General features: G+C 42.2%; 2 protein-coding genes across 5 annotated transcripts; one reads left to right on the top strand and one right to left on the bottom strand.

Moving 5' to 3' along the window:
• Nucleotides 1–2,185: 2,185 nt before the first annotated feature.
• naga (N-acetylgalactosaminidase, alpha) lies at nucleotides 2,186–7,039 on the bottom strand. 2 transcript variants are annotated; one of them, XM_034580902.1, is made up of 9 exons: nucleotides 6,839–7,039; nucleotides 6,104–6,260; nucleotides 5,162–5,302; nucleotides 4,104–4,315; nucleotides 3,924–4,018; nucleotides 3,675–3,836; nucleotides 3,333–3,530; nucleotides 3,032–3,172; nucleotides 2,186–2,607 (listed from the first exon to the last, which is right to left on the bottom strand). In XM_034580902.1, the coding sequence occupies exons 2-9, from the start codon at nucleotides 6,256–6,258 to the stop codon at nucleotides 2,422–2,424; spliced, it is 1,290 nt and encodes a 429-aa protein (XP_034436793.1). In that variant the 5' UTR covers nucleotides 6,259–6,260; nucleotides 6,839–7,039; the 3' UTR covers nucleotides 2,186–2,421. The 2 variants fall into 2 exon arrangements, with proteins under 2 accessions (XP_034436793.1, XP_034436791.1); XM_034580900.1 differs by having other exon boundaries at nucleotides 6,104–6,303; nucleotides 6,839–7,029.
• A 3,075-nt stretch (nucleotides 7,040–10,114) lies between these two features.
• On the top strand, nucleotides 10,115–20,109 carry LOC117758850 (adenylate cyclase type 3-like). Of its 3 annotated transcripts, XM_034580828.1 has the most exons (21): nucleotides 10,115–10,654; nucleotides 10,789–11,544; nucleotides 11,845–11,994; nucleotides 13,352–13,488; nucleotides 13,607–13,718; nucleotides 13,924–14,051; nucleotides 14,360–14,518; nucleotides 14,594–14,753; nucleotides 14,923–15,030; nucleotides 15,238–15,314; nucleotides 15,439–15,600; nucleotides 15,761–15,848; nucleotides 16,069–16,185; nucleotides 16,877–17,148; nucleotides 17,318–17,399; nucleotides 17,604–17,762; nucleotides 18,537–18,683; nucleotides 18,804–18,920; nucleotides 19,027–19,153; nucleotides 19,244–19,368; nucleotides 19,477–20,109. In XM_034580828.1, exons 2-21 carry the CDS (start codon nucleotides 10,888–10,890, stop codon nucleotides 19,657–19,659), a joined length of 3,267 nt encoding a protein of 1,088 aa, XP_034436719.1. In that variant the 5' UTR covers nucleotides 10,115–10,654; nucleotides 10,789–10,887; the 3' UTR covers nucleotides 19,660–20,109. The 3 variants fall into 3 exon arrangements, with proteins under 3 accessions (XP_034436719.1, XP_034436718.1, XP_034436721.1); XM_034580827.1 differs by having other exon boundaries at nucleotides 10,115–11,544; XM_034580830.1 differs by lacking the exon at nucleotides 10,115–10,654 and having other exon boundaries at nucleotides 11,541–11,544; nucleotides 15,232–15,314.
• The last annotated feature ends 1,606 nt before the right edge of the window (nucleotides 20,110–21,715 follow it).

Below are 21,715 nucleotides of genomic sequence, written 5' to 3'. Positions count from 1 at the left end.
CGGAGGGAGTGATGATGTCACCACGATGTCACCACGATGAACTGAGGAGCACAGTGTCTGTGATTGTGTATGACTGTACGTGTAAGCAACTGTGCTCACAGACACAAAGGGAGCTACAGCTGAATTACTTCAGTACGTGGCACCTTGGGGGTTTCGAGCGTGTGGCCTCCTTTGAGAACATGGATTTCTTCTGACCTATATGCGCGGCCCTGTTCGCATCCTGTCCACCCCGGTGCAGCTGCGTGTTCGACCCCCGCCCCAACACTTCATCCGGGCTGGATTTTAGAGGCGCATGGTAGAGAGTGTGACTACCAGCATGACAACAACGTGTCTGTAGGTCAACTGAACTGAATTAGAAGTGTTGATTTTGGTGGGGTGGGGGGGGGGTGGGGGGGTGGGATGGCACAAAGACAAGCGTGGCAACTGCGCCTCTCTGCAGCTGTGGGTGTATGTGAGCATCGGCAGGAACACTCTCGCTCCACGTCTCATCCCCCTCCCTTACTGGTTCCCTTACCCCCCCATGCTTGTTTGCACCCTCTAATTGACTTGATTGACATGACAGCCCCCCCTTGTTGTCCTCTGCTGAAATCCTTCTTGTACTGTTCTCTTTTTTTTCTCTCTCTCTATCATAATTCCCTCACTTCTCCCCCACATCATGTTGCCAAGTGGCGGGGACCTTGACAGAGAGAGATGTGTCGTGTTCGCACAGCCAACAGATATCCGAGAGCACTGAAAGAGGAAGAAGGGACGGCAAAAGATCACTTTTCCCACAGACACAGACACACACACACACACACACTGAGACACACAGACAGACATTCACACAGCCAATCTGGCCTTAAATGACCTGGAGTGTGCGTGGTGTCTGTGCTCTAGGGTCTGTGTGTGTGTGTATGTGTGTGTGTGTGTTACTCAATGCAAGTTTACTGTGTCATACGTACGCACATGCTGCAGCAAGCATGCCAACGCACACTCATGTGACCACTCCAGTATCATGATACCGTGTGCAAACACCAGGCTTCCAGCCCAAGGTCAGAGGTGATACCACACTCAAGATCTTGCAGAAAGAACACAGGTGGTTGGAGGACAAGGAGGAGGAGGAGGAGGAGGAGGAAAGAAGAGAGGGATGAAGATGAGGAGGCAGAATGAAAACAACAAAGGATTGAGAAAAGAGAGGGGAGGAACGAAGGACAGAAGACTGACCGAGGGTTTATACATTGTTGTACCTGTGTAGAGGTGGGAGAGGAGGATGTCAGAGGAGAGTCATAACACAGAGATAAAGGAGCGAGAGGAATGTCCTTGTGCTGTTCAGACATTCAGCAGCGACAGGAAGGCCTGTGATGCCCTCTTCAGGACACAAAGAGCAGTGCTGCCCTCTACTGACTCAATATGGCCATGAGCATATGTTTCTGTGGGTAAAATATATAAATATCTCTATTTTCAGTACTTTAATTAATCACATAAATCTGTGACTTTGTGATTTTCTTGTTTAAAATCACTTTGTTTATTTACCAGAAAAATACACAATTAGACACTCTTCAAATGACATCATGCCTAAAAGGCTTTTAGGCATCAGACGCTGCTGGATGGATGACGATCAAATGGGTTTTCATTTTTTATCTGTCCTAATCTACAATAAAGTCGTGTTACTGAAGAATAATGTCAGATTATCAAGTATAAAAAATGAAATACATGAATGATTAGGACAAGAAAACTGCAAACTAAAGCAGAAGCCTGTAACACATACACGCACATGCACAGACATACAGCAATGGGTTGAGATTCACTTAACAATTGAGAGTTAAAACCTTACAGTGAATAACTGCCTTTTACCATTTTTACATAGATAGTTATTAGGATTCTTTCACATGTTTTTTGAATGTAGACTCAACAGGACCCTTCAGTGTTATTGGGGAGTTATTGTCAGGTTTTTGGATTAAAGTAGCAGTAGCAGTAGGAGGGCTAACGTAGCGCAGTGTTGTTCAATGTACACAATTATTTTAAAGTGCCACAAGAACCCAGTCTCATCAGGTTTCTTAGTTAAAAAGTTAAACTTATTTGTTCCAATGAATTCACAGAATCATTTCTTATTAAAATCATTTTAATTCTTCTTTAAAGTCACGACAATTAACCTGAGCAGTGCATCATGTGGATTTTGACAGAATTAAAATTATGTTTCTCAAAAAAGAAAAAGAAAAGATGAAATGTAAATATTCTTCTGAAAAACCAGCACGACTTTCATTATCCTTCCTTTATTTGAAAGTTAAGGATTTAGTTAGTCTCATATGTTCTGAGGCACAGAAACACTCTGCATGTGTCCTTTAAACACCAACTTTCAAGTCATTGAGGTTCACAGAGAAGGTTAAAACAAGAAGAAACTGTGACATGATTGTTCACTGATGAAATTCAGAAAGTGAGCGGTCAGAGGAAGATAGCGTTTCCATCATGGGCGGCTCTCTGGAGTTGGCCACCTCTGTAGAATTGGCGGAGATTCAGTTTGGCAGGTGCTGAGACATACCACATAACCACACCTGTGGGGTTCACTGACACCACAAAGTCAGTGGAGTCTTTCAGCATCATAGACTTGCCAGTGAACACATCGATGATCTGAAGAAGAGTAGAAATAAAACAGTGAGGGAAACTCTCCTGCTATATTCATGCATGCATTAGGTTAGTTACAGTATCTATATTAATTTAATCTTGAAACCAGACGAACAAATTCATAAAAACTATGGACAGATTCTTAGAAAACATCAGATAATAAAGCTTTAAAATCGTCAAGGGGAATGAACAAATCTAGCTTGAAGGCAGCTTACAATTAATTACTTTTAAAAAGCTGCACAGTATCTGAAACCAGTTCTGCCAAGACAAGATAGACACCATGTAATTCTACAGAGAGCCTAGTAAATTGTTATAATCTGAATCCTCAACAAGCCAAACTCCTATGTATTTGTATGACAGGTCTCCCTGCACGGTAAGAATCTTGAGTGCGACAACATCTAACGGCGTAGAAGACTTTTAAAAGACGTACCTTGTAGCTGCCGCTCGTGTAGTTGAGTTTGCTGAGGGAAGTCTTGTAGCGGAAGGGCATGTCAGTCCGACGACTGAAGAACACCAAGGCACTGGCATTTTTGGACAGGGGGCGCCAAAACACCTGAATGCTGCTTTTCTCCTGGTAGAACAACGTGGATGAGAAAATATGAATACTAACAACAAGAATAAACATAATAATTACAACAATGATAAGAGTAAACAACTGAGGACAGAGATTAGTCAAATCATTCAAATCTTTCATCTTGAGAACTTGCAAGATCCATGCAAAAGTGTGTCACCTTCAAAATTCGTCTTCCCTGAACGCCCAAGACGTCCTGGCTGATGCTGATGGCCAATTTGTTCTGTAGGATAACGCGGGCCTCGTTGCTGATGGTGCGCAGGTCATTGGACATGTAAAGAGGAGCGGCCATAATCGCCCACAGAGCCATCTGAGTGCGGGACTGGTCAAGGCTGAGGCCAAAGTCTCCAATAACCAGCTTAAGAGGGTGAAATCAGAGAATCGAGGACAATGACATGAAATGACCGATCGTTCCTGTTGGTGCTTGTACCATTGGTATACTACCCTCTACCCATACTAAACAGTAAATATGTGGAAATGGTGTTATGTCAGATAAACAGACCATGTCAGGGTCGTTCCACCTTCCTGGTCCCGCTGCAGGTGACAGGATATCCTGGTTCTCGAAGAACCAGTCCACAATGCGCAGGATGCTGTCCCAAGAATCCTGGATGTCGCCATAGTTACGCCACAGGTTGCAGATCTCACCCAACTGAGTGTAATTCACCTGGAAACATAAATCAGTTTCACCGTCAACAGAGTCTTAAAATGTTTTCAGTGACATGAAATATGTTTAAAGACATTCTGCTCATACCTTCGGTGGCAGGCCTCCCTGGTAGGCGGGCCAGCTGCAGGAGTAGGCAATGGGGCGGCCCGTCGCATTTAAAGCCTTTGCCATAAGAGGGTAACCTGTCCAAGAAAGGAACGAGCATCAGACATCAGCAAATCAGTTACATCTTGACAACCGCAATGTTAAAGTCACCAAAGGTCTCACCCTGCTCCTGCTGCATGACATCAGAATAACAGCCATCAAATTTTAACATATCCACCTCCCAGTCTGCGAAGGTCTGAGCATCGATCTGGATCTTCTCCAGTGGGGTGCCAGGGTAGCCCCCGCAGGTGTGCGTGCCCATGTCTGCGTAGATCCCCAGCTTGAGTCCTTTGTCGTGCATGTAGCGTGACAGTTTAAGGATGCCTCCTGGGAATCTGAGGGAAGTGTGATAAACTGTTACTTTTTGTTTACAAAGCTCTCAATGGTCTTGCCCCTCATTATATCACTGATTTATTAATCCCATATTTTGCCCCCAGGTCACGTAGATCATCCTCACACCTCTTTTCAGTCCCACTTTCTCGTCTAAACACTTAAGGGACCAGCTTTTTTCTGTCCATCCAACATTTGGTCTAGTCCCACTATCGATACTTGAAATCTAATTTAAAGTTCTCCCTTTTCAATCTTGCTTTTAATTCAGCTTCACACTGTCTAATGATTTTGACTGTTTTTTTTATAAATCATAGTCTGTAGCAGTAAATAACTCAACTGTCTCATTCAGATGTCTCTTTTACAAAGTTAAATGTTAGGAAAGACTGAAATGTAATTAATGTAATCAACAATGTATAAAAACAGCCAGTTACACCTCCATTAATACATAAACTGTACATTATGGGTTTCCATTCACATAGTGAAGATCTAACTCCCCAAAGCCTGAAGCTGTTCATAACTGTAGCGTGATTTTTCTTTCGAGGTTGTGTTTGCTCATCACGCGTTTTCACTTCCACCTTTCAGGGAAGTGTTTATTATGTTTTTATCACACTTACGCTGATGCTGCAAGTAAAACACGTTGATGCGGTAACGCTGCTCGCAATTCAATCTGCTGGTTCAGGTTTTTCTTAGTTATATAAACGCATGACTGTCACGCTGTCTCACCTTCAACAGTCTTATTGACATGCATGCTTAGAAGTCACATAGAAATGTTTACATTGTGGAACAATGACCCGTGTGTGTGTGTGTGGGTGGGTGTCTTTGAGCATATAGCGTGGATATACTACACGTACCTCTTTGGGTCCGCCTGCAGCCGACCCTGCTTGTCTCTCTCCATGGACGCCCAGCAGTCATCTATGTTCACATAGATGTAGCCAAGCTCCTTCCAGCCGTCCTTGAAGAGTCTGTCTGCCATGTCGATGAACAGATTCTCACTGGAAGAAAAGGAGTAACGTCTCATTACAAGGTGTAAATAAAAATATGTCACTGTCATTTGATAGATGGATTGTTTGGTTTTAAATAGCTGATTACTGAAACAAAGTAGGTGTAAAGAGATCTAAAGGACTTTATATTATGTAATTTCCAACAGAAAAATCAATGAACCATTCACAGATTCATATTTTAAAATGTACACTGGTAAATAATATCATGACTAAATATTTCATTTTTGTTTCCTCAAAACTGGTTTGGCTTCCAGAGCTCCACACCCATTTATATCAAAACAGGTTGCAATTAACACAACAAAAGCATCTCTCACAGACCACTCCTCTAATTAGGCACACGCAAGTTAAGTACACATTGAGAAATTATATCTCACATTGTTTCTGTAGGTGTCAAGTTAAATGTAAGGGTTTTCAAAGACCATAAAGAATGAAAATTAGGATTTGTGTCAGTTACAGAACTACTAGTACTAGGATTACTTTGCCATAACTGAAGATAAAGTGAAGTAGCCGTGTAGAGAATAACATTTGAAACGTCATATTATCTCTCATACTACAGACAGAGACAGTAGGTATCCATAGTCTTTCCCACAGCCACAGACTGTGGTGTCCATGTTGCTCTTCTTTACTGCGTGCTAATATCTATATCATTGAGGAAGAACTTCAAAACATGGAGAATTCACAAAGTATGCAGGCCGCCAAAACAATTTCTAAGAAAAAAAACGAACTAGCATTAAATGAATGTCAACATAACATGAGATCACAGAGTGCTACGTTTGTGTTGTGTTGCCTTGCCTGATGCAGTTCTTGGGGTCATTGTCACAGTCAATATCGCAGCGGAATCGTTCCCAAGCCAACCAGCCCATGGGGGGGGTCAGCATCAGACCGTTGTCGAGGGCCAAGGTGGTCAGAGGGAGCGCCGAGGCGAGCAGCAGCACCGCCAGATGCATTCCTGCAGAAGTAACGTCAAGTTGAATCAGATGCTGCACGCCGCACTGCATCAAGGTTCAACAAAAGGTAACACATAAAGTTTCACAGTCATGCTGAACCTGCTGTGCAACCCCCTTTATCCTATGTTCATTGACAGGATGAGTCAGGAGTGCTCACCTGACTGACTGGGTGTGACTGTGGCTGAAAGCAGCCATAACAGGTAGTTACAACTACCACCACAGTCTGTAAATATCAGATGATCACATCCAGACTCAGCACTTACTGCAGAAAACCCCAACAGCATGGCAGATATAATGCCTGAGCAAATAAGTACACATCACACTTAAGCCAAAAGCATTATCCTGATTGTTTCCTTTACCTGTTGGATTTGATGCAAGTGAATAGCTGATACAAATGGGTTGTCTTTTTCTATTAGATATTCCTGAAATAAATTGTATTTAATATTTTATTTTTAAACTATGAAACTATAAAAATGTTAAAAACTAAAATAGGGTTTTACAGGGGCACTGAAATAGTTTAACAGCCAGTGTTTCCTGGTGCATGTTCAAAACAACAGTGTGAAAAGAGGAGTTCGCTTACTGTGATTCCGCAGGTCGCCGTGAAGCTGAAGGAGGACAAACACAAAGACGAAGACTGATGCGTTCACGTCTCCTCGACTCTTCTCTTTAAATGCACTGGGTCCTTCATACAAATCACATGATGAACATTAGAACCTGTCGACCGCAGATGAAATAAACCGAAAGTCTGCACGAGAAGCAGGAAGTGAAAGTCATGTGACGTGACGTGCCAGTCAGCTGACCACACAGCAGGTGGGGGGGGGGGGGGGGGGGGGGGGCGGGGCCGTTTTTTAGTTTTTTACTCACCTCATTTTTTACTCATCTAAAGTTTATGTTTTCATATATTTTAACATAACTTTATAATAATAATAATAAAACATGTATTTGTATGGTGCTTCTCAAGGAACTCAAAAACACTTAGATATACATAGAATTTAAATGAAAGATACAGTAAAGATAAAAACGGCATCATCACACATTGAAAGTGTTTCTGTCTCATTTACATTTATTTATGTATATTTGTGGCTTTGATTATAGTTTATTAGTCATTTACCATCTTTAATCATCAGTTCCGATATCTACAGCCAGGTTGTGATAAAACCTTCTTTAACCTGATATTTTTTTGAATTAATAGAGTCATCAGGTACCCATTTATAAATGTGAGCGAGTCATTGGTAAAAGGCCACCGCCAGCAGATGTTAATCAATCACCAATCTTTCAATGTAGGTTAATGATAAACCATTAATAAAGGCTTCTACAGTAATCCATCAAGTTTGCAGTGGTATTAAACTAGTCTAAACGTGGATTCTGGTCCTACAGTCCTTCTCCGGACGCTATCGCAGCAAAACACTTCATAAAGGGGTCTTTTAATAAAAAGCAAAGCGATTGCTGAAAAGACAAATAAGGTGTCATGTTAATCCACAACCTGGTATTATTCAAGGCCTTACACTGATTTATAAAGTATTATTGAATGATTTATTAACCATTATTAAAGCCATGTATAACAGCATATAAAACCTAGATAAAATATATTATCATTTATTTTGAACACAAATTCGTGAGATATCCATGAATGAAAGTGTGATGTTGTGGTTGTGAATATGGAATAAGTGAGTTGTTAAATATATCTCTCGCACACTAAACTAACAGTGCCATGTTGTATTTCTCCATAACCTGACACAACAGGTCAAATGTCACCTGTCACCCACAACAAAGGTAAGGTACATTTTCTCTGGTTGGTTCTACCTTCCCCGCAGGTTATAATCAATGTATAATCACTTTAGTACTTTCAACCTGTGGTGATTAATAGAACGCACGTGAATTAATTCCTAACGTCTTTACCCCTCCCAGGTGTTTTCAGTGTGGCGTCGGCAATCCTGCAAAGTGCAGCGCGGCAGCTTTTGTGTTTGGAGAAGCTGCATTATTTGCAGTTGAGCTCCACACTGACTGTAGCTGTCGTTCTGCTCGTTCTGGCTGCTGGTCGAGCCGGTTCCACAGGCATCTGAGTGGTGACGGAGACGTGTCTCGTGTTCACCTCGTCGCTCGTTTCTCTGGCAAGTGGTTTCCTCCTCGCTGCCATGACAATGAAGCTGTCGACCGAAGTTGGAGACATGTTCTTGTGGTTAGCACAGTGGGCATCCTTCCACTGTGGATCTATGTTGCAGCCCAAGGCGTCCTTGTCCTTGTAGTCTAATCATACTTGAATTTTAACGACATGACCACAGCCCTGCTCATCATCTTCACCACCCTCTACCTCAGTTTCGTATACGGGAGGCTGGGCGTCCTAATTGGGCTCCTCGCCATTGGATTGACCATCTGTGCCAGGTGTGCCATACAAAAGGCCGAAACCTAACACCAGGTGCAGTCTGTTGGAGAGGATCTTCTTCTTCTGTGTTTTTGTGGCGATATTGGGATTCTCAGTTAGTTTAGTGGCAGGTGAGGCAGGAGGTGGGTCAGAGGCAGAGGTGGTTTTGATGCTGCAGTCTGCTCTCTGGGTGGCGTTTCTGTCTGCAGGGCTGCTCGGAGGTGACTTGGGAACAGTGGCCATGGTTGGACTGGGCCCAGAGGTGGCTGGAAAGGGCGCTGTGGGAGCTGCTATGATATCCTCATTGTCCTTGAGAGTTATTCTGCGATCCAGTTCATCCCTTGGGACTTCCAGCATGAGGGGAACGTTAGGAGCAGCCGCAGCAGCAGGGGTGTCACTTGGAGCTGCAAGTGTGGCAGCAAAACAAGCGTTCAGGTCTAGAAAATCAGTGTTTACAGTTTTAGGTTCAGTTGTTGTTCGTGCGATTCGAGCCACGTGAGGCGTAGCACTGAAAGCAACTATGCTGACGACGTCAGAACATTGGTCTTGTTGCAGTAGGGGCATTTGTTCTGGGTGAACTAAAGAGCCTGTTCCACACCCAGGTGAATCTACAAAGGGGTCTTCTCACGGGGCCAGACCTAATTAAAGGAATCGGCATGGAGACGGTCACCGCAGCAGCGGCCCCTATCGGAGCCGGGGCACTTGGGGCTGCGGAGTTAGGCACCGCGGCCCTGAGGCGACTGGGCACTGAAGGAGTTGTTGTGGCTGTATTGTTGGCCTGGGGAAGCACTCTGAGTGCAGGAAAATCACACAAAGAATGACTGACGCCATCTTTCTCTCCTGCAGGTCACTATAGTCATGCGCCTGGACACAGGGTCAGATATATTTTTAAATGTGTATTTCATTTCATTTAATTTTGTAAAGACTGTTTGTTACTTTTCTTTTTTTACAAATGTCCCTCTCACTGCTCATCCAAGTGCCTTGTTTTATTTATTATTTATCATTACAGAGAAATGTTACATCCCCATAATCTTTTATCCTGACTATTTATGTTGTTACCTACCACTTTCACTCTCTCTCTCTCTCTCTCTCTCTCTCTCTCTCTCTCTCTCTCTCTCTCTCTCTCTCTCTCTCTCTCTCTCTCTCTCCCTCTCTCTTCCCCATGCTGCTTCCCATCACCCTTCACAAAAACATTAGTGGCAGACGAACGTGTAACATGAACTGACAGCAACAACACATCAGTAACAATATAAATATACAAATAACTAAAAACCTAACAGATATATATTGAGAAAAATGAATACAAATTTGTCTCCCTACATTATCTTCTCTAAGATCATATGATGCTGTTTCATTAATCGATGCTTCAATGTTTTGTTTTCCCCCAATAATCTATAATAAACTGATAGTGCTATAAGTGTCCGATCCCAGCTGACTTTGGGCTAGGGGCGAGGTGGACCCTGGACATGTCACCAGCGACATAAAAGTAATATTGCAATTTAAATGATTTTATATTAGAAATTAGAAGATTAAAAATGTTTATGTGGTGTATTTACTAACTGATGCAGTTTTATTCTCTGAGAAAAAGGAAGACTGATTAATAGAGAACATAATAAACTGTTTATTGTTGACTTAATCACCTCTTTTCCTCTCTTCCTCACACCATCACCTCCCCAGACGTGGCCACAAGCCGACAGTTACTTTGGTTTTGTCTTAGCAACAGTAACAGAGGATTTGGTGTTCAGGGGAGGGAGGAGGGGGGAGGAGAAAGAAGGAAAAGAGTGATATCAGAAGACAGAATAGATCAGAGTAGATGTACAGTATGTTGGGGAGAGCTCACAGTGAATAGAAGGAATATGGATTTGGTTTGAGGAGATGATGTGCAGCGTGCAGATGGACGTCCAGCTGTGGCTCACGGTTTTGAAGATGTGCAATGGCACCAAGAAGAGGATGCAAGAAGTGTTTCCTCCGGAAACAACAGAGAGATAAACAGCACTGCACTTGCATGAAGAAACATGGTAATAAACTCTTAAGGTAAGAGACTTTTCATGGTGGATTTGAGGTGAAACTTTTGGAACTCTTCACTCTGGAATGGGATTATCTTCTGCATTGAAATCACATTACTTCCTTGCACTATTCAAACCTTGATAATGTAATTATCTCCAAAGATGGGACACATCACAGCTTCTCCGTGGATGTTGTCATCCTGTGCGCTTCGGCACCACTAACTCAGTATTACATGCATCAGGAGGATTGACCTCACCATCATGTCTGTGAACCGGGTCCACAACACAGACAGGGAGCAGTCTGTGGACTACTCTGTGGAGTATTCAGTGCAGGAGGGCCGTGCGCGGGAGGTGACCGTGCTCCAGTCCAGCTGCTGCAGCTGCCTGCCCCGCGCCGTGCGCCTCACCTTTACGCCCGATTCTTTGGAGCGGCTTTACCAGAACTACTTCCGCCGCCAGAGACAGGACAACCTGCTGGTTCTGGCGATGTTCGCCGCTCTCTTCAACAGCTTCATCATCATCATGTGCGCGGTGGTGTACACCGAGGACAAGCTGGCCATGGTGGTGGTGGCAGCCGTGGGCCTGGCCGCGGACATCGTCCTTTACGCGCTGTGCTGGTTCCAGAAGCTCCCCGCGTCGCCGGTCTCCCGTGGAGCGGTGCCGTACATTCTGTGGCTGATGGTCACCGTGCACGTTCTGTGTTACATGGGACTCAACTATGAGCGTTTCCATCACGCCAGTGACTCGGTGGGCTGGCAGGCCTTCTTCAATTTCTCCAGCTTCCTGACGCTGCCCCTGAACCTGGTGCCTCTCCTGCTGCTCACGGCCCTCTCCTCCGGGATACACACCCTGGTGTTGGGGGTGATTGTGGCCCAAAGGTTTGAAGACAACCTGCAGGGGCCCATGCTGGTGAGACAGGTAAATGTTGCGTCAAGATTGCATATGGCTGTGGGTCACTTCAGCCAATGATGCAGAACTTCTGACCTATTTTAAAGGTATAATCATATCAGTGTCTTGTTTCACCTAAACAAGTCAATAAATCTGTTTCTGAAGATGTTTAGGGCAGAAAAATACAGTACTTTAAGTAATTGATTAATCTAGAATCTACAAAGTTTCAGTTCAGAAGTTTTATACAAGGTTTGAATATAGATTGTGAATCTGTTTCAACATATAATCATAGACAATAGCAACAAACACACATCCTCTCTGCCTCCTCAGCTTTTCGCCAACATTATGCTGTACCTGTGTGCAGCCATGGTGGGCGTGATGTCCTACTACATGGCGGACAGGAAATACAGAACGGCCTTTTTGGAAGCGCGTCAGTCGCTAGAGGTCAAACTCACCCTGGAGGAGCAGAGTACCCAGCAGGTAAGTGGGTCGCGCGCACACACACACACACACACACACACACAAACACACACACACACACACACACACACACACACACACACACACAGGTGAGGTAGAACACCCTGTGCTGCCTAATTATGGAGTGTTTTGCACAGTGCACGACTAATAGGTTGATTAGAGAGACGGTTGTTTTCACCTGCAGAGACACCGTCAGGGACATGACACACTGAAGTTACTTTAAATTCTGTGACAACCAATACAACCTTGCGCAAAAACATTGCAAGCAATCATAAGTATTTTAAAAAGAAAAGTATTTATTTGATTATTATTATTGTGTATTTAATTTCCTTTCGTGTTTGTGCCTTTATCCATATTCTTCTCAAAGGTCACCATCTTATCTCTTTTTGTAGCAGTGCTTCTCTTCCTTCATTTTGCAGATACTTTTCTCTTTTCGGACATAATGTTTATGGTTTATTTGCTTATAAGCTAATTGTCTTAATTGACTATCGGCTAATTGGCTATCGTTTATGGCTCTCCAAAAAGAGGCTGGGAGGCACGGTGGTGCAGTGGTTAGCACTGTTGCCTCACAAGCAAGAGGGTTCCCGGTTTGAGTGTGCATGGAAATTGACCATAGGTTTAGTTGTTTAACTCTGTATGTCGGCCCTGTGATACGCTGGCGGCCTGTGCAGGGTGTACCCCGCCTCTCGCCCAATGTCAGCTGGGATTGGCTCAGCTCCCCCCGCGAACCCTCAAAGGAAAAGAAGTATATATAACAGATGAAAGGATGGAAATATGAGAACGGAGTTTGAAGGAGTGAAGTTACAGTTAAGGCCTCAAAATTGTTTTCGGGGAAATCATATCAAATTATGAGCAAACTTTTTTCCTCCATTTTCACAGCCGTTTTATCCCATTATATATTCCCTCCCGAGCCACCACTCGAAAATTCATCCACTGCTTCAATTTATTGAAGTCAAAGATAATGTAACATACACTGTCTGCAACCTTGTATTAATTTAATTATTTAACTCTCGCTTTATTGTCTCTATGCTCCTGTCAGTGACAATCTGTGGAATAAAGCGAGCAGACCTGTGAGAGTTGTTTAGGCGGGGGCGGATAAAATGGGGATATGCAGACAAGGATGGAGAGACAAAAAGGAGGAGACGATGGAGGTAGAATTCCCAAAGGGTTCTGGGAGAAGACAGATAGAAGCAGCCGACCAGAACATGTCTGACCAGTTGACAGGATCTCTAGAGGATCACTTTACCGCCTCAGTCATGCATTTGACATATACACACACACACACGCAGAGCAAATTATTCTTCCTGTCATTACCATCCAAAACTCACACTTTCCTCGACTGTGTGTCCACATACAGGAGGAATTATTACTGTCCATCCTGCCCAAACATATCGCTGATGAGATGCTGGAGGGCATGAAGAACCAGGCCGATCAGCAGGAGGTGCAGCAGCAGCAGTTCAACACTATGTACATGTACCGTCATGAAAACGTCAGGTCAGCTTCATGAAATCACACAAATCCAATCCTTTTGTTCTTGGGTATAGGTTTAAAGTCAGGATGTCGTGAGAGGGTTTTTCAGTGTCTCATTGCAACATGCGCGCTTTCACTGCAGTATCCTGTTTGCTGACATCGTGGGCTTCACCCAGCTGTCCTCAACCTGCAGTGCCCAGGAGCTTGTGAAGCTGCTCAATGAGCTGTTTGCACGCTTTGATAAACTGGCATCGGTGAGTATCCGTGTGTATTTCACAGTATTTTCTGTCTGTCCTCTTGTCCAATAAACATTGTGAGTCACATTCAATAAATCTGGACGTTTTATGACGACTGATACGTTGGTTTTTCCACCATTTCAAGTAAATTCTACCAGAAGAGCTCCAGAAACTTGATGTATTTGTAACGTGTAATTTAAATCGACACTCACACATTTCACAGGATCATCACCAACTGAGGATTAAGATTCTTGGCGACTGCTACTATTGCATCTGTGGTCTTCCTGACTTCAGAGAGGACCACGCCGCCTGCTCCATCATGATGGGCCTCGCGATGGTAGAGGCCATCTCGTAAGTAGAGACTTTACTTTCACACGTCAGACTAAATAACACAATTTAGAGACAGTATTTATTTGTGCAACATCAGAAATTTACAATCAATAATGGAGGAGTAAAGGAAGGGAGAGAAAGATAGAGTTAACCACATTTAAATAATTCAAGGAGAGATAGATGGGCACAGATAGTAAAGCACTTTTGGAATAAGGACAGGTGGATTCTACAGGAAAGACAGACCCTTACAATAAAAATAGAAGACGTCTTTTGTCTTATATGACTTCAAGGACACCTCATTGATCCTCTGCCTTTCCCGTCTGTTCCAGGTACGTGCGAGACAAGACAAAAACCGATGTGGACATGCGTGTGGGCGTCCACTCAGGCAAGGTGCTGGGAGGAGTGCTCGGTCAGAAGCGATGGCAGTTCGATGTTTGGTCCACAGACGTCACCGTAGCCAATAAGATGGAGTCTGGAGGGATTCCTGGGTAGGAGAGTAATAATAAATACATTTGGCCGCCTGCTTGTGCGCTTTATTTTCAATTGTTTGTTGTGTTACACAGGAGAGTGCATATATCCCAGAGCACCATGGACAGTCTGCATGGAGAGTTTGAACTGGAGACGGGGAACGGTGGAGAGAGGTGCGAGTACCTGCTGGAGAAAGGCATCGAGACATACTTGGTTCTGGTGCCTAAACAGGGGGCAAGTGGACCTAATGGGAAAGTGAGTGGATTTAACGCCGTTCTCATTTTATTTTTCAGACAAAATATCCTTGTTTCATTCAGGCTATGAGATTAATCGTTGTTTCGCTTGAATGATAAACTCCATGTAGAAAGAGATTACATCTTTATTAATGCAGGATTAACGGCGGTTTGTCCTGCTCCTCCCTCAGGCACCCAGCAGACTGTCCAACAGAAATTCAAACCAGTTGATCAACACTACAGCGACCAATGGGAACGCAGCCTCACCCCAGGCCACACCCACTGAGTGTAAACAGGAGGTGAACTGTCATAAATGTCTTTATTCATCATGGCGTCCATAAACCTGTGTTGAAAATAAACCCTCTTCATATCAGACCTCATGTGGGACTCGCATGTATCAATAAAAAACACACTTAATTCTTTATATATATTCTTTGAAAAATCTCATACAGTAAAAGCACTTGATAATCCGACCCATATCTGATCTGTGGTTTTCTTACACTCAGAGGACTAAGATGGTTGAGGAGAAAGTGATCAACAGTCGACTGCAGCAGGAGCTTCTGGAGAGAGAATCTCAACAAATGTAAGAAAACAGGTGAAATAAAAAAGGCATTGGAAAGGAGCAGAGGAGGCATTAGAAGGGTGTTAAAGTTAGTGAAAAACACATGTACGCCGTAGTGAAATGATAAACCCTGTGTCTCTCGCAGATTGATGGATCATCAGATCAACCCTGTGTCATTGCGTTTTGTGGACGGAAAGCTGGAGGAGCAGTACTCCTCAGAGAAGGAGAAGCGGAGCGGAGCGGCCTTCTGCTGCTGCATGATTGTCTTGTTTTTTATCACGGCAATGCAGGTGCTCATAGATCCACAGTGAGTTTGCTCATGTGACCTTAATACGTGAAAAAAATACACACTAAATTTGAAAGCGAAATTTATGCAGACTTTGAAATTTGCCCAAACTTTATTCTGGGGCCATTTATTTGTTTGAAATTGCTAGAAAATTGGCTGAAAATATATGTTCTTGCTCTAGGTTGGCTGTGAACTATGTGACCTTCGTAATAGGAGAGGTTTTGTTGCTAATCCTCACAGTGTGCTCCATGGCTGCCATTTTCCCCAAGGTGAGAGAGCCAAAATAATTGTCTATGGTTGTAATGATGAGAAACAGAATGTATCTTAGGATGTGTCAAATGGGCTAATTGTACCTCTGAGTTATTCTCAGTACTGACATGTGAAATTAGATTTATGATTTCAGATTGAGGTTAATTTTTAATTACAAGCAGCATTTAGAAGATTTGCATGGACACTTGCTGACACTTTATAATATTTGTTTTATCACAGATGTTCTCCAAGAGGTTGGTTTCTTTCTCAACCTGGATTGATCGCACCCGATGGGCAAGAAACACATGGGCCATGGCAGCCATATTTGTTCTAACCATGGTTGTGATCGCTGACATGGTAATGACGTCACCAGATTCTGATACACTGTTTGCATGTCAGTGTGTGTGCGTGTGTGTCTGTGTGTGTTTGTGTGTGTTTTAGGATTGGGAAATATTTTATTTTAATATATTGTGCGTCGTATGTCATCACATCACCCATCTCCAGTGGGTGTGTGCATCTCTCCAGTTGTGTGTTTCCACCTTGTCCTCATCAAACTATCACTGGCTTTTATGTGTCTGACTACATGTTCCCTGTGGGGTCCATTAGCCGTCTATCTTGCTGCCTGCTGGTTCATGTGGCACGGCCCCACAGGAGCAGCCTGTTACACACACCGCTGCCTTCAAAGTCTGACAGGAGTAGACAACGCCAAAGTGAACATTAATTTCTCTGTGTTAGCTGTCACGTTAAGGTGACAGTCACACTGAAAAAAACTGTGTTTTATTCGTCCTATTGTTACCATGGTGACAGCTTCATTCACGCCATATTGTATCACCGACTAAAATTACGAATTATATTTTAAATGTGTCTTTGCCATGTTCATGTTTAACTGAATGAAATTAGGAAATTAATTTAGTGAAATCGTGATTTAACTATACATTTTCATTTTCATTCTACAAGTAAATCCAACTGTATCCTGGCTTGTAAAATTAAAGATACATACGGGTTTTTCACTGATAATCACTCATTCTATTTCTCTTTGATGCTGCAGTTAAGTTGTGGCCCACCAGCCATTCGGGTCTCCAACAGCACCTCCGGCAGCATCTTGGAGTCATTCGGTGACCAAAGCTGTGCAGAAAATCCAAAGCACTACAGCTTCATGGCCGTGATGTCACTTATCGCAACCGCCATGTTGGTGCAGGTCAGCCAGCTGATCAAACTGGGCCTCATGGTACTGGTTGTGACGGCAACCGGAGCCGTGAATATCTACAGCTGGAGGGACATTTATGACCTTAACGACTATATACAGTTTGCCTCCTACAGGTGAGAAATTGGTAAAATGGAACAATGAATGATGGATTAGTATGTATATGAAAATTTATATTATGAATAAATACACTTTTACACTTTTTTGTCTATATCTAAGATATTTGTACAAAGCACAAAGAGCTTACTGAGTTATTGATAAATTGTTGTGCCTTTGTGTTTTCAGATCGTCTATAGTGCCGTCTAAGTATCTGATGACCATGATGATTATCGTCATGATGATTGGTTTCTACTTCTTCGCTCGCCATGTAAGTCACTGTGCTGCCCACCCACACAGTGTCAGGATTTCCTCTCTGTTCTTTGCAGATGATGTGATTCTGTTGGCTTCGACAGACCAGATTGATGGGTGGATGGATTGATTGGATTGTCCTCCATCTTAATGTCTTGCCAACTTCCTCTCATCTATTTCATGGTGTGTGTGTGTGTGTGTGTGTGTGTGTGTGTATGTGCAGCTGGAGCGTCAGTCCAGAAAGCTGTTCCTGTGGAAGGTTGGCGTCCATGACCAGAAGGAGAAAGTGTTTGAGATGAGACGCTGGAACGAAGCCCTGGTCACCAACATGCTGCCCGAACATGTGGCCCAACACTTCCTGGGCTCTAAGAAGAGAGATGAGGTACATATGAGTTAAAGTGTTATTTTGATATATACGTGTTTTAGGGCAGTGAGTAGAAGCAGTGGGATTCATACATTTATCGGATATAAAACACTTATAAATCCTGAAATTTAAACGGTCCCTGATAGTTCCCTATAGCTGTCATACATCCTGTCTATATTACACTCAAATGTAATTTTATTGTCCAGAATAGTTCCCAAATGCTTTTAGGACTCACTGTACTGTTAGAAGAATATTAGGAACATATACATGTAAAATGTACATGTCCTTCTTCTTTGACATATTCAACACTGAAAACGATTGCTAACACCAATTTGAAAAAAGTGCTTTGAAATAACTAATCTAAAGCAACTCAGGCAATAACATATACTTTTGTTAATTTTACCATTCAGTGTTAAGAATTTCCCCTCACCCTCCCCTTCCTAACATAAAAGATCACTCCAGATGTAAATATAAAGTATTTAAATATAAAGAGCTCATTCTAGGGTAAAAACAACAATTTGTACAATGTAGGTGAACCACACTAGTGAAAACATCACTAGGATTATTTTATATTCAATTTCTGCCCAGAGATCCCTTTCACCTAAAGTAAGGATGGTACCATATGTGACACCTAAAATGCAATTCATTGCTTAACAGTGCCATCTTGTGGTTTATTTCCAAATTACATATTAGTGCCCTGGTGTTTTTTTATTTTTTATAATGAGCATTATCAAAGAAATGAATAGAGATATACATTGAGAGCAAACTAACATCTTCATTCATTATTTATAGGAGCTGTACAGTCAGTCTTATGATGAAATAGGTGTGATGTTTGCTTCCATCCCCAACTTTTCTGACTTCTACACTGAAGAGAGCATCAACAATGGAGGCCTCGAGTGCCTCAGGATACTCAACGAGATCATCTCCGACTTTGACAGCGTGGGTTCTGGCAGTATTTCTACAAACGGTGGCATATATTGCGATTTAGCAGTTCTACTCTTATGTGACATCTAGTTAGACCAAACTGACGACAGTTTAAATGCCCACTTTCCCCAACAGTTGCTGGACAGGGACGAGTTCCGCTTCATCACTAAGATCAAGACAATAGGAAGCACCTACATGGCTGCATCAGGACTCACTCCTGAGAGCAACACCAATGGCTACAGCAACCGCAAGGTGTGATACCTCTACAGCTTCTACCTTACAAATACAACTTGTCGCAAATAGAACAATCAGCTGCTGGTGATGGTCATCATTGAAAATATATCCTGTTGTTTCACAGCCAGAGGACCAGTCCCGGATTGAGCGCTGGCAGCATCTCGCTGACCTGGCCGACTTTGCCTTGGCCATGAAAGTCACCCTAAACAACCTCAACAAACAGTCCTTCAACAACTTCATGCTCCGAATCGGTCAGTGTGTGTGAGTGTTTGTTTGCGTGTGTGTGTGTGTGTTTGTGTGTCTGTGTTGTTTGTTCATATTTCTATGACGATCCCCCTCAGGTCTGAACAAGGGAGGAGTTCTGGCAGGAGTGATTGGAGCTCGTAAACCTCACTATGACATCTGGGGTAACACAGTCAATGTGGCCAGCAGAATGGAGTCCACCGGAGTGATGGGAAACATCCAGGTAGCACACACACACACACACACACACACACACACACACACACACACACACACACACACACAGACATCTACTTTTATTTCCCCCTAAACTTTATTTTTCTGCCCTCAGGTGGTGGAGACCTGCTACGACATCTTGAAGGAGTACGGCTTCCGCTTTGTCCGAAGAGGGCCCATATTTGTGAAAGGGAAAGGGGAGCTGCTAACCTTCTTCATGAAGGGCAAAGACAATCCCAATAGCAATGGCTTCCCAGTGACCACTGCTCTTCCACACCAAGTTGGGGACGTTTCTTGACTAATTTCACCCGAGGAAACGTCATGAACACGAGGATAAGCCTTGGCAGGATGACCATGTTGCGACATTTCTCACATATACACTTTTTTTTAGACCTTTTAACTTTTTCATACATAACTGTAGCAATGTAAAGCTTATGGAGGTAGACCAACACAACAAAATACTATTATGAGCATTATAACAGTGAAATATAACTTCACCCACAAAGAAGTTTAAGAACAGAGGGATTTTGTAGCTGTACATATTTCAGGGATACACTTGAATATCTCACATGGCTTCAGCATAAAAGATTTGTACTTGACTGATAGAGTGCTATGTGGATTACAAGCTTGAAACAGATCTAAATAAATTACTTTCCTATGTTGTTTTACCTCTAGGCCAGGTTTTGTAAAATAATGGAAGTTGATCAAACTGTATTTATACTGTGTTAATAAAAAATGTTTGCACTACACTTGTGAAGTTGTTCTTGCCATGGGATGTAGATGGTTATTTTAGATAGTTATGTTAGATCCACCATCTAACATAACTATCTAAAATAACCATAATTTGGGGTCTAGAGACAGTTGTTGAACACATGCAGCTTTTATGTGGTCCCTCCACTGGTCTGGTTTGATCAGATAAGGATGACACGATGACACATGTAAGATTTGTAATCACAATTAGTTTTGCTGGGGAAAAAAAATCTAAATTAATAATCTATGCCAAAAACACCAGAGGCATTCATTATTTATTCATTAATTTAATCTGATTGGTAATTTGAACTGATTACTGTGATAACTGATCTAATTATGAATACAATGGAATATTCTTTGGCCACTTGATGCTTGTTTATTCATTCATTCGTTGATTAATTGATTCATTTGCACACAGAGTCTGCTACCAAAAACCCAAACAATTGCAACCCAGCTCTTATTATGCAGGCCAGGTCAGTGGAATGGCACACTGAGACAGTTTATATTAGTTACATCTGAGCTGTTCCAGCTATCACAATTTAAAATGTCTGCAATAAATGTTGTTAGTGTTTCTTTCTATATATTTAATTTACCTAAGAAAAATGATCATATATGTTAAATGAATATTAATAATCAGAACAATGATAATAAACTCTTATGTCTTTGGATTGTGGAGTGTTGGACAGACAGAAACGGACACACAATGACAATTTAAACAGTTCTTTCACAATTCACGTCAAAACTAATTGGACTTGTTTTAATCCAAAACAAGATATGTAATGAATACTTAGAATATTATATGATAAAATACATTTATTTCAAAGATATAGCTTAAAAAAACACTCATGCATGAAATAACAAAGGAAATGAATACGGGTCATTTCTGACATGTGCATTAGAAGGGTGTAGTGATACAAAACTGATTTTTATTCAAAAAGTAACAAAGTAAAAATTTAAATAAGGATTAATTGGGGAATACCTGAAATACTGAATGACGAAATTCTTTCACTGCAAAGATATAGAAAATAAAAACTAAGGCCGGGTCACTGTGAACCCTGAAAAAATAACACTTGTTTGTGACTAACTATTTAACTCCACCCGGGCTTAATATAAATGAACACTTCAAAAGATTCATTAAACAAATAATTAATGTTGTCAGTTTGCTTTGATGTCACAGTGTCAGTGGTCATAGATTCCTTTGATTTCTTAAACTGTTGCAAAGGTGAAAGATGTATACAATCTGAAGAGAAGAGAAGAGTTTTTTTGACCTGAACAGATCTATAAATCTGTAAGTAGTGACAGTGATAGCACCACCTAGTGTCTTTTTTTTTTTTTATGAATATTACTTAAATACTAAATGAATTTATATTTTTTAGAGGATTCACTTTGGGCCACATGATTTACTGTGGCGTGAAGGGTTCAGTTTAAAAATAGCGCAACAATAATATCAATAAACTGGACAAAGACAGTAAGACACGTTATGCTAATGTAATATTCCTGAGATAATGTCAATTCTCTGTCCAAAAGAATACTAATGAGATTATTGTGTGTTCTTGTTGACAGATTCAATTATTATGCACCACCCATGGATTATATTCTACCCG

The sequence above is a fragment of the Hippoglossus hippoglossus genome, chromosome 24 (assembly GCF_009819705.1).
Source record: "Hippoglossus hippoglossus isolate fHipHip1 chromosome 24, fHipHip1.pri, whole genome shotgun sequence".
NCBI lineage: Eukaryota > Metazoa > Chordata > Actinopteri > Pleuronectiformes > Pleuronectidae > Hippoglossus > Hippoglossus hippoglossus.
Note: the sequence above shows the minus strand (reverse complement) of the source record. Positions and strands in the feature narration are given on the sequence as shown.